The 12,928-nt window shown below is 37.2% G+C and overlaps 2 protein-coding genes across 2 annotated transcripts in view; one reads left to right on the top strand and one right to left on the bottom strand.

Moving 5' to 3' along the window:
- The first annotated feature begins 174 nt into the window (after nucleotides 1-174).
- LOC122684243 (non-histone chromosomal protein HMG-14) lies at nucleotides 175-1,380 on the top strand. The gene has a single exon (XM_043888261.1). The coding sequence runs from the start codon at nucleotides 305-307 to the stop codon at nucleotides 608-610; it is 306 nt and encodes a 101-aa protein (XP_043744196.1). The 5' UTR covers nucleotides 175-304; the 3' UTR covers nucleotides 611-1,380.
- Nucleotides 1,381-7,924: 6,544 nt separating this feature from the next.
- The window catches only part of PEX3 (peroxisomal biogenesis factor 3), a 34,991-nt gene continuing 29,987 nt past the window's right edge, over nucleotides 7,925-12,928 (bottom strand). The window contains exons 11-12 of the mRNA XM_043888443.1: nucleotides 11,305-11,401; nucleotides 7,925-8,883 (exon numbers count right to left, since the gene is read on the bottom strand). Coding sequence (XP_043744378.1) covers nucleotides 8,800-8,883; nucleotides 11,305-11,401 — 181 coding nt within the window. The 3' untranslated portion in view covers nucleotides 7,925-8,799. The remainder of the gene's footprint in view (nucleotides 8,884-11,304; nucleotides 11,402-12,928) is intronic.

Here is a 12,928-nt window from a genome sequence, read left to right as displayed (position 1 = left end):
GGAGATTTTAAAGAAGTAACTAAGGTTAAATGAAGTCATCAGGGTGGGACCTTAATCCAATATGACTGGAGTCCTTATAAGAAGAGGAAGGGCCCCCTCGCCTGGGTCTGGGGCCCCGCGAGACGGCGGACGGGTGGGGGCGCCGAGAGCGGGGGCGGGGCGCAGTGGTCGAGTGACGGCCGGCCTCACCTATTCGGGCTCGGGCGGCGGGAGGAGCGGCAGCGGTCAGGCTACTCAGCTTCGCGAAGGCTCTCGGCGCGCCGCGGCCCTCAGGCACCCGGCTCTCGCCCGCCCCGCCGCCACGATGCCCAAGAGGAAGGTCAGCTCCGCCGAGGGGGCGGCGAAGGAGGAGCCCAAGAGGAGATCGGCGAGGTTGTCAGCAAAACCGGCTCCTGCAAAAGTGGAAACGAAGCCAAAAAAGGCGGCGGGAAAGGATAAATCTTCAGACAAAAAAGTGCAAACAAAAGGGAAAAGAGGAGCAAAGGGAAAACAGGCGGAAGTGGCCAACCAAGAGACTAAAGAAGACTTGCCTGCAGAAAATGGAGAGACTAAAAACGAGGAGAGCCCAGCCTCTGATGAAGCAGAAGAGAAAGAAGCCAAGTCTGATTAATAACCACACACTCAGTCCTGTCAGTGGTCCCTGTTTCCCTTCTTGTACAATCCAGAGGAATATTTTTATCAACTATTTTGTAAATGCAAGTTTTTTAGTAGCTCTAGAAACATTTTTAAAAAGGAGGGAATCCCACCTCATCCCATTTTTTAAGTGTAAATGCTTTTTTTTAAGAGGTGAAATCATTTGCTGGTTGTTTATTTTTTGGTACAACCAGAAAATAGTGGGATATTGGATATGGGAGGCTTTGATTGTCTTGGGTGTCAGCTTAACATTCCATAGATGGGGGGTAGCTTTTATATCCTATAATACAAAAGCATACTAAATGGCAGTTTGGAGTCAGTTGTGCATTTAATGTCTTGAACACTTTAAATTACTTCTCTTCCCATTTTGTTTTGGTAGAATTATTTCCTACAGCAAACCACTTTTTGATCTTGGCTCTCCTGGTCAGAATTTTGTGCACTATACTATAACATCTTTGGTCGTGGTAGTCCAGTTTTCCTAGTAACTTGGTTAATGTGCTGTGAACGATTGACAGTTTGGGTATGTAGTGTATATGATATTAAATTGTGAATCAGTGGGACTTATGATGTAACAACATATCAATATTTGAAGATATTGGTACTTGATATCCTGTTAAGGAAAGTTGCTCCAAATTTTAAGCTGGAAAGTCACTGGAATAACTGTTAAGAATCACAACTACATGATATTTTAGATTTCTGGTACGTATGTGAAGAATTGTGTACAAATTGAAATGTCTGTGTAGTGATCCTCAAAACAACCAATAAAATCTCAGTTATAAAAGAAAAAAAAAAAAAAAAAAAGAAGAGGAAGAACATGGATGGAAGCACATGGAGGAAAGACCATTTAAGGACACCGTGAGAAGGTGGCCAACTGCAAGCCAAGGAGGCCTCAAGAGAAACCAAACCTGCTGAAGCCTTGGGCTTTCAGCCTCCAGAACTGTGAGAAAATAAATGACTGTGGTTTAAGCATCCTATCTGTGGTATTTGTGACAACTCTCGCAGACTAATAAGGGCCTCCCAGGGGGCTCAGTGGTGAAGAATCCACCTGCCAGTGTGGGAGATGCTGGTTCAATACCCAGGTTGAGAAGATCCCCTGGGGAAGGGAATGGCTACCCCCTCCAGTATTCTTGCCTGGAAAATTTCATGGACAGAGGAGCCTGGCGGGCTATGGTCCATGGGGTTGCAAAGAGTCAGACACAACTTAGTGACTAAACAACAGCAACAAAGACGAATAGCGGGTGACAGGTATATAATAAATTGGACTTCATGTTTATGCTTACAGTAACTGTCTTTTTATAAAAAATTTTTGTTTTTTTCCTTCATGGTAATAAAACTGATATATTTACTATAGATATTTAAACATATCCAGAAATGCCTAAAGACAAAATCACTAAGGTCACCATTACTAATATTTTAGTATTTATTCTTCCAGGGTATTTTTGGGCGGAGGCAGGTGAGGGTGTAGGATTGGAGGTGTGGGCTTATTTTTGTAGGTGGGCTAATTTGAGGTCCAATTTAAATGAATAATTTTTTTTTCCTGTTTTTATTTGCCTTTAAGCAAATTTAAGTTGAAAACCTATCTGAAAATTATTGTCTATTCAGATCTTCCCTAAGAATGACGCAAAAATACTGATATTGATGTAAATTTAAAGACACACTGATTAAAGAACTCACTTCTCTTAACAGAAGATGTTCCACAAGTTTAGATCTTTAGTTGAAGTGCTACAGGCTCCATTTTGTTACGTTAATCAAATGCAGATATCTCATTGTTCCCTGTAGACACTTCCAAGTACAGAGGGAAGTAAAACACTATTCACATTTATTTTCGAAAATCATCTTGAAGTTGAAAATATTTTTAAAAAATTATTCATTGCTGAAGTTTCTACAACTACCAAAATTTTAAAACCATTCTAAAGTATTGACATGAATAAGTACGTTTAAGAGTTCTAAATCCCAATTACCACTTTATTAGAGGTCCAATAAGGAAAGATTTACATGATCCCCGACACTAGACTAAGAAAAAACAAAAAAATGTAAAAAACTCTGAGTTAGAAGAATCTTAACATAAAAGTGAGGTCATCTGAAGCAAATAGTTTTGAGACTAAAATCTTTCAGTCATTTACATTCCTACCTTGTCCATAATGACCTTTACCAATAAAGAATTTAGAGAGGAAATGGAGCTATTTAAGTAAATTATAATTAGATATCGGGTTTAGTTAATGGGTAGCTATGAGGAAGCTAAATGATAAAATACAGATCAGCATTCAGAGGTGCTGATAAAATGCTTTGCTAATAACCATATATGCAACAGAATGAGACATCAAATTTAAGTTTAACGTATATCTTGCGTATATGTGAAATATACTTTAAGTGGGACTTGTAACAAGGATTTTAAAATAGTCCATCAAATTCTTAGAATTATCATTGGTATGAAGGGCAAGAATTATACTAAGGCTAATTAAAAATCAGATCTCTCATTACTTATTTTAAGCCAATTGTTCTGTTAGGTAGTTAGAATAGGAAACAGGAGTCCAGAATGGTGGTGGCTGAAAGACAGGAAAGAGAAAAGCCTGCGAAAATAGAACAAAGCAAAGTCCGAGGACCAGAGTGAGGACCTCAGGTAGAACAAGCAGCACTCCTGGCTAGCCCGCTTTACATAGGGCAGGCCCGGGGGAGGAAAAACACATATAAAAAGAGGAGCCAAAGGGCTGGGGGTTCCTCTTTCTGCCCCCCACGCGCTGGGGTGCTCTTCTCTTCGCGTCTTTGGGTCAACATACCCTCACGCCTCGAAGATGGATTTTCCTGCAATTATCTAAATAAAATAGAGCTGTAACACAGAGCTGTAACAATGATTTGCCTAAGAGCTATAACACCGTCCGTTCGAGACCTGAGAGCTATAACACGGTCTGCCCAAGACCCGAGAGCTGTGACACGCCGAGGGCTTTAATGTCCGTCACTCCAAATCTTTGTTGTGACGTGACAGAACCAAGGAGCATGCACTCTCCTGACAGTTCTTATCCCCCACAACTGATTCTTTCACCAGAGTCATTATACAGGCACAAAATTAACGTGTTTTAAATTTCAGTAACATTGGATTTTTCTTTAATAATGAGAGAAATATTGAAGGCGAGCAAAACTAGATTGTTAGACTGGATATCACTTTAATAAGATTTTATCTCATTTTCTTATGAGTGCCATATTGAAACAACACAGTTACTTTAAAAGTTCAGACTAATCAAATAAATATGAATTAGGGCCACAGAAAACAAGACAGATATTTTGCTTGCTGTTCATTTTTTATTTTGTAGGTAAAAGACCAGGTTAGATAAAAACCTTCCTGTTTAACTTGCAAACAAATAATTGTTCATATTGAATTTTTAGATATACACAGTAACAAACATATTTATACAAGTTTGAAGGAGAAAGTATAATTGTTTTAAGTAATCTCCATTTAACCAACTCACTAGAGTAACAGATGCTCTCCATTTTCTTGGAAAAGAATACTAATTGACGCCTGGGCAAGATGCAGGCTTTCAGTTAGCAGGCTTATGTCTGGCACATGCTTCACCCCTGTTTCCACTTGCTGCAATCAATTTGAAAGTGAAAAGTGAAAGTCGCTTGGTTGTGTCTGACTCTTTGCGATCCCGTTAACTGTAACCCACCAGGCTCCTCTATCCATGGAATTCTCCAGGTAAGAATACTGGACTGAGTTGCCAATTCCTTCTCCAGGGGATCTCCCCGACCCAGGGGTTGAACCTGGGTCTCCTGCATTGAAGGCAGATTCTTTACCATTTGAGCACCAGTAAAGCCCATGTGACAGGATATGTTTACCACCAGTTAGCTGAGGTTGTTACTGCAGTGGGTTGAATAGTACTCCCCAATAAATCATACCTACTCAAAAGCTCTCAAAAACTACTCAAAAGGCTTCTCCGATAGCTCAGTTGGTAAAGAATCCGCCTGCAATGCAGGAGACCCTGGTTCGATTCCTGGGTTGGGAAGATCTGGTGGAAAAGGAAAATGCTACCCACTCCAGTTTTCTTGGGCTTCCCTTGTGGCTCATCTGGTAAAGAATCTGCCTGCAATGTGGGAGACCTGGGTTCAGTCCCTGGGTTGGGAAGATCCCCTGGAGAAGTGAAAGGCTACCCACTCCTGTATTCTGGCCTGGAGAATTCCATGGACTGTATAGTCCATGGGGTCACAAAGAGTTGGATACGACTGAGCGACCTTCACTTTCACTCAAAAGCTCAGAATGTGATCTTACTTAGAATCAGTGTCTTTGCACATGCAATTAAGAATTAAGGTAAGTTCTGAGGTAAGATCATAGTGGATGTGGGGTCGCAAACATGTAGATGACCACATGAAGACAGGCAGAGACTGGAGTTATGCTGCTTTCAAGGAATATGTGGGGCCACCAGAAGCAGAAAGAGTCAAGGAAGCTTGGAAGGATTCTTCCTTGGAGTCTGCAGAGGATACATGGCCCTGCTGACACCTTAATTTTGGGTTTCCAAGCACCAGAATGATGAGAGAATAAGTTTCTGTAGTTTAAAGCCACACAGTTGGTGGTAATTTATTACAGAAATTCTAGGAAACTAACACAATTACCAAACTGATTATGTTTGATAATTTATGATAAATTTATGTTTTTATCATGTTACATAAGCAGATGAAATGAGTGTGAAGAGTTGTAGTTTCTGTGAAAACCAAGTTGAATACTTTGGAAAAGCTAGATGAAAATCTGTTGCTTTCTCCATGCTCAATTTGAATGTATTGGTTAATTATTGGTAAAACAGTTCTAAAAGACTGAACAGAAATGTACTAACAATCCACAAGTATTCTGTACCCATATACAACTATATAATGTAACACATATGATTTGTATAAGACAGTCAGAGAACGCTTATAAGCATACCTACATTGTAAATAACTGGCAAATAAAGATGACTGGTACTTTAAGTTAAAATATCTAAGAATATATGTGTTATTTTAAAAATGATATACTGTTTTAAAAGACTTTTTGCATTAACCAAACAACTAAGGGGTCCAGATAAAAGGGCTCCGACTGTTCAATTAGAACACAAATTTGTAATATCTAAGGCCACTTAGCTTCAAATACATGTGATTTTTTTACCTTGTCATCTCTACGACTGCCACAACTCTACAGATGCAGATGATTCCAGGTGATAACTTTCTGATGATCAGCAGTCTATCCTTACAAAGTCACTTCTGTTCAGTCTCAAAATTTCCTTGTATGAAATCCTAGGTTAATTTTGCTGGAAGAGATGCATGCTCTATTACACACACATTCACTCATTTTCCAAAATACAGTTTTCCACCATCCTATTAGAAATTACATCATTATATTCTGACAAATTTTGAAAAGAAGTATGTGTTCTCCTCTCTACTTTCACTTCACTTCAGTTCAGTTCAGTCGCTCAGTCATGTCCAACTCTTTGCAACCCCATGAACCACAGCACTCCAGGCCTCCCTGTCCATCACCAACTCCAGGAGTCCACCCAAACCCATGTCCATTGAGACAGTGATGCCATCCAACCATCTCATCCTCTGTCATCCCCTTCTCCTCCTGCCCCCAATCTTGCCCAGCATCAGGGTCTTTTCAAATGAGTCAGCTCTCCGCATAGGTGGCCAAAGTACTGGAGTTTCAGCTTCAGCATCAGTCCTTCCTTCCAGTGAACGCCCAGGACTGATCGGATCTCTTTGCAGTCCAAGGGACTCTCGAGAGTCTTCTCCAACACCACAGTTCAAAGCATCAATTCTTTGGTGCTCAGCTTTCTTCACAGTCCAACTCTCACATCCATACATGACTACTGGAAAAACCATAGCCTTGACTAGACAGGCCTTTGTTGGCAAAGTAATGGCTTTGCTTTTTAATATGCTCTCTAGATTGGTCATAATTTTCCTTCCAAGGAGCAAACGTCTTTTAATTTCATGGCTGCAATCACCATTTGCAGTGATTTTGGAGCCCAGAAAAATAAAGTCAGCCACTGTTTCCCCATTTATTTGCCATGGAGTGATGGGACCAGATGCCATGATCTTAGTTTTCTGAATGTTGAGCTTTAAGTCAACTTTTTCAGTCTCCTCTTTCAGTTTCATCAAGGGGCTCTTTAGTTCTTCTTCATCTGCATATCTGAGGTTATTGATATTTCTCCTGGCAATCTTCATTCCAGCTTCTGCTTCCTCCAGCCCAGCATTTCTCATGATGTACTCTGCATATAAGTTAAATAAGTAGGGTGACAATATACAGCCTTGACGTACTCCTTTTCCTATTTGGAACCAGTCTGTTGTTCCATGTCCAATTCTAACTGTTGCTTCCTGACCTGTATACAGGTTTCTCAAGAGGATGGTCAGGTGGTCTGATATTCCTATCTCTTTCAGAATTTTCCACAGTTTATTGTGATCCACACAGTCCAAGGCTTTGGCATAGTCAATAAAGCAGAAATCGATGTTTTTCTGGAACTCTCTTGCTTTTTTGGTGATCTAGCGGATGTTGACAATTTGATCTCTGGTTCCTCTGCCTTTCCTAAAACCAGCTTGAACATCTGGAATTTCACAGTTCACATTATTTCTGAAGCTGGGCTTGGAGAATTTTGAGCATTACTTTACTAGCGTGTGAGATGAATGCAATTGTGTGGTAGCTTAAGCATTCTTTGGCATTACCTTTCTTTGGGATTGGGATGAAAACTGACCTTTTCCAGTCCTGTGGCCACTGCAGAGTTTTCCAAATGTGCTGGCATACAGAGTGCAGCACTTTCACAGCATCAACTTTCAGGATTTGAAATTACATCATTATATTCTGACAAATTTTGAAAAGAAGTATGTGTTCTCCTCTCTACTTTGACATCTGCTTTTGTCTGTTTTTTTTTTTTTTTAATATATTCTAGGCATAGATTCCCTAGCAGTTGGCCTCAGCCCTAACCTGGCCTTAGAAGAGACATTACAATTCATTTTCTACCTTCTCCTATTTAGCTATATGTTATATATTGAGGGAACATAAAAGAACATAAATGATGCTACTGAAAATATATTTAATATAATGATGATACAATTAATTTCTTTCTGTCCTAGTTACCCATATAAAAAACTACATACATACTAGAACAATGAATTATTTCTTTTTAGAAGGAAATGATATTTTTCTAAAGCAGTAAGTTAATGCATCAATTGCTTGTTAAAAAAATGAAACTTGAAAACCAGTGTAATCTCCAAAAATAACAACAAAAATGCTATGGGACAAATAACTTAATAGCTGTAAAGTATTAACTCGATAAAACCATATTTTACTAAAATATTTTATTGTAATAAGATTCACTGTGCTCAAAATCAATACAAAGTAAGTTATAGTTATTTACATACAAATAAATGAACCTATGTACAGTAGTTAATAATAGCTGAGTAAACAGCATCAACACAACGTTGGTCTCTAAATCAGTATGTAGTTTCCTAATGATTGTTAACAACAGTAAAGAAAAAAATTGCTGATCATAGTTGTTCCTTCTTCTTTTTGGCCGTGTTATGGCATGCAGGATTGTAGATTCCCTGACCAGGGAACAGGGATTGAACCCATGCCCCCTGCAGGGGAGCATGGAGCCTTAACCACTAGACCACCAGGGAAGTCCTAATCCTAGTTGTTAAATTAACTGATTTCTATTGAAAAAGAAAGTTCTCAACCAGGTATATTTAAGACAAAGTCTTTATCCCTTTGAAGATTAACTGGAGAAAAGTCCGATTCTCTCCTGTATACTGCAGTCCAGTGAACTTTTAAGTCTGGTGAACTTTAAATAGCATTTTTTCCAAACTTTATATCTACTTCCCAAACAGATTTTACCTCAGTATTAATGTCAAAGAATAAAGTATTTACATTATTTGACTTGGAACTAATATCCATGATGTAACAAATTATTAACAATTCTGATATTTGCACTGTATACACTCAGATATGCCCACAAAAACCAATCTGTTGATGGCTTTAAAAAAATATATTAAGATGCCAAATAAATCTATTTTATTATGAAGACTTTGATTAAGAATATATTTTTATTAGACATTATGGTAACAAATCATTACCCTATATATAGTTGATTTATTCAGTGCATTTTTTTAAAAAAGTAACTGAATCCCATTGTAGCTGTTCTTGAAGGAAAAAACCAATCATTTCTCCAGTTGTTGAGGAGTACTAAAAGCCTCGTACACATTAGCAGCAAAGTCTTTCACTTGCTCCATCATTAACAGATCCTAGCAAAGACGAGAATAAAACATTAGTTTGTAAAAAGAACAGATAATCTGAATTCATTTCTGCAATCAAGCAACAAATTTAGCTCAAAGTTTTGTGGCATTAAGGCCAAAAAGAAAACCATTTAATGAAAGAAGTTTCTTTTATAATAAATTCCTGGAGATATTTATTAAGTTTTTGTATAAGAGACAGTGGGTATGATAAGTATTCAAGCGTGGCTTGTCAAGATGAACCGCTTACTGACGAAGGCAGAGACTTTTATGAAAATGGACAAAGATAAAGTTAAGGTATAAATGCCAGAACTCACAACTTTCCCCCCCCACACTAAGAAGATCCAAAATAGTCTTCAAATGGATCTGCGTGTGAGTATCAAATGCTGGATGAGAATCTGTTGAATAAATGATTACAACAATATATACACACATACATAACCAACCACACAAATATACCTGAGAACAGGGGTTCTTAACGGATTTGCTAATGTAGATAAAGAAACAATTACATCTTTTTTTCATTAGCCTTTAACTGAAATCTAGCTTTTCTTTCAGTTGTGTATGTAAGCAACAGACAGCAGAACCTGTGAGCTGGCCTTTAGCAGAATTCAGACATTTTTATGTCATAGATAGGTAAGTTGCAGAAGTTCCATGAACTGTCATTTTAAGAAGTATTTTGAAACTGTATGCAGTTGGTTTTCATTAAAACCTACATATTTTACAGTATACACTTACAGGCGTTATTCTGAGGTGTCCACAGGCTTCCCCAGAGAGTGAGGACCCATGGCAACAGAAACCATTATGTGGTTCACGCTGCCCGGTGAGCGGCAGAGAAACAGGAAGTGAACCTATCCTTGATGTTCTTTCTTAAGCATCTGAAAATCCAGGTGAGCTTAGCAAGTTTTCATCTCACAAATTCATAGCTACATTCTCTGAATACTGCATGGTACTCTAACCCACAGAAATCATAATTAAAAAATTTGGTGGAAGGCTTGTCAATTAATGGTCTAGTATATAAACAATCTACATGCAATGATACCAAGAAAATGTATTAATACTAAGCACTAGTATTAATGATGTTTGTACCTTTTATTTTCATCCTCAATTATAGACTTTAATATAGTATGTAAATTATTTAAGCACCAAAGCTGGTGTTGTATTAAGTGTGTGTTAGTCACTCAGTCACGTCCAACTCTGCGATCCCATGGACTGTGGCCCACCAGGCTTCTCTGTCTGTGGAATTCTCCAGGCAAGAATACTGGAGTGGGTAGCCATTCCCTTCTCCAGGTGATCTTCCCGACCCAGGGACTGAACTTGGGTCTCTTGCACTGCAGGCAGATTCTTTACCATCTGAGGCACCAGGAAAGCCCTGGTGTATATATTATGCTACTCATCAAGATGAACAGCTTACTGATGAAGCCAGAGATTTTTATGAAAATGGAGAAAGGTAAAGTTAAGGTTTAAATGCCAGAAGTTACAACTATTTTTTTTCTTACACTAATATGCACGTGAAAATTAAAAGAAAAAATATTTAAAACTTAAGTGTTCAAAAAATTTTGAGCTAAAATTAAACTTAAAATTAAATTAAGTCACATGTGAAGGATAAGCCAATGACTCTATACAAGAGAAAGGAAGAATTACAACCCATAGCCTCATGGCTCTTCACGTTCCCAAGCAGAAAACCATAGAGATACTCTAATTTGAGATAAATATTACTGAGAAGATACTATCTTTACACTTAGGCCTAGAGTCTCTCTCTTCTCACTGCACATTATGGCAGTAGTTTGGAACTGAGGTGTATTGCGAGTAATTTATTGCAATTACTGTTATACAGTTTACAAGTTTGCAAATAACTTGGAAAAAAAGTTTGGATTCAAAGCTGTTCTTTTAGTAAAATCAGTCTTATTCAATGTATTCTATTATAAAATGCTTTCCTAAGAAAGGAGATGGAGTTATAGGGAGACCAGTGAAAAATTTAAATAACCTACTGAGTATGCAGCTTTTAATGAACAGATTATTGGTGCACTATTAACAGTTATACTTATTAACTATTTAAATGCTTTACTTTCCTACAAAAATGTTTCATTTTTCCTCAAAATCTGAGGGACTGGTTCACTGATTTGCCTCAAGGCACAGCTTAATGCAAAACATTAACACTGTAAATTCAACTGACCACTAGAATATATCTGGACTAAAATGCAGTCTGTCTAACATGTGTTGTACTGTAACATGGAGAAAGGTATTCCCAACCTCATAAAAGTGTCATGATATTATACTCTCATGGGGCACTTGACTGTATTCTACATGTGGCTTCAAGTTTTTGGTTTCTTTGAACAAATATCATAGAAGAGAAATGTAATTTTATGTTAGACAAACAGGACCACAACCAAAAGTACAGTCTGTTTTTAATAACCCAAGCTCTCCTCTTACCTGAACAAAATGACTAGGCGTTTCACTGCAAACTGAGTGGATCTGTCCATTTATTATGGGAATTATCTTAGCTAAAGGCAGGCTGACACTGGAAAGACTGAAAAATCATCACAGTAATAATTACTTTCTGAAATTATCTTATAGGAATTTAATGTTTAATTATAAAAGAAATAGTCATTGAAAAATACTTAAAAAGAAAATAAAGACCAAACATAATTTTACCATCTAGAAATAACAATTATAATTGACATCATAGTTAATTTCTTCCAGTAATTTTTTTATACATATCTATACTTTTTGGGTGTTTTTAACACCCAGCTATAACCTCCCAAGCAACACTGTTTTGAATTTTTATTCACATGCTATAATCATTCTTTCCATCTCATTAAAAGTTCTTCCAAAGTATTTGTCTGTTTTTTAATTACTATATAGTAATCCATCCTCTAGCTGTGAGAACTTATATCATCAGCTCCCTATGGTTGGGCATTGAGTTTTTGCCTAATTTTCCTTAATATAAATAACTCTGTATTTACAGTGAATTAATGAGTCGAAGGGTATGAATGCTTTTAAGCTTTAAAATGTATATTGCCAAATTCCCTCTGCTTCTCTAACAGTATGAGAGGATACCTGCTCTATCATGACTCCTTTCTACATCAAGCATTTCTTTACTCTTCATGTGTCTGATAGCTAAAGATGACTATCTCACAGTTTTTGGTATGTATTTCTCTTAATTACTAGCAATGTCAAATAGTTAAGTATAATAAACACTTGAGTCCTACAGGAGTGATCATGAGTACCACAGGAATTAAGAAAAGATTAAAATGGCTGATACAACTGCAACATAATTTTTCTAATTCTCTAGTGTACAAGATCAAGCATTTATTTTATATAAAAATTCTTATCACCATTCAGTAAATAACTAATACTTTTGCTAGATAGAGATTATAGTGAAATTTTGTTGACTGGAGCACCTTAACTTAGAGAACTTACTGAGGCTGAATTTTTTTTGAGAATTTAAAGAATTGCTACAAAAGATTTTAGGATGACATTTAAACTGCTTCTGAAAATAAACTTTATGACCCTAAGCATTCCAAATCCTCAATGTTAACTGTAAATTATTCCTTTTTGTATAATAAAGAGTGGTCCCAGAGAACTGGGCAAATAACCTCTTGCTCTATGTATCTGAGAATTAAAACAGGCATTGCACATACATACTGCATATCAGTTACTGTTATCCCTAATTTTAACAGATAAGTTTATAGTCGGTTAACATTGATTTAGTACCTATTATTTTCTGAATTTAATACAAAAAAACTGTAAAAGAGTGTAAATCCTAATAGATTCAAGGTGCTCATGCTGAGATAATAAGAATAAAATAAAGCCATACGCTATCTTTTGGCAGAGTGAATCCATGACTTAGTAATTATGATTAAAATCACTATCATCTGTACTATCTAAACATTCCTAATCCTACAAAATGGGCTACAGAACTAGGAGATTATTCATCAAATGGGAATCTAGAACAAGAATGTCTGGTTGAATTATGAAGGCCAATTATAGCTTATAGTACTGGAATAATGTAAGAGAAAACGTTAAAACTTAAATAACGTTTTCACGAAGTTTT

This window comes from Cervus elaphus, chromosome 26 (genome assembly GCF_910594005.1).
Source record: "Cervus elaphus chromosome 26, mCerEla1.1, whole genome shotgun sequence".
Classification (NCBI taxonomy): Eukaryota; Metazoa; Chordata; class Mammalia; order Artiodactyla; family Cervidae; genus Cervus; species Cervus elaphus.
The sequence above is the reverse complement of the archived record's forward strand: the minus strand, read 5'-3'. Positions and strand labels throughout refer to the sequence as shown.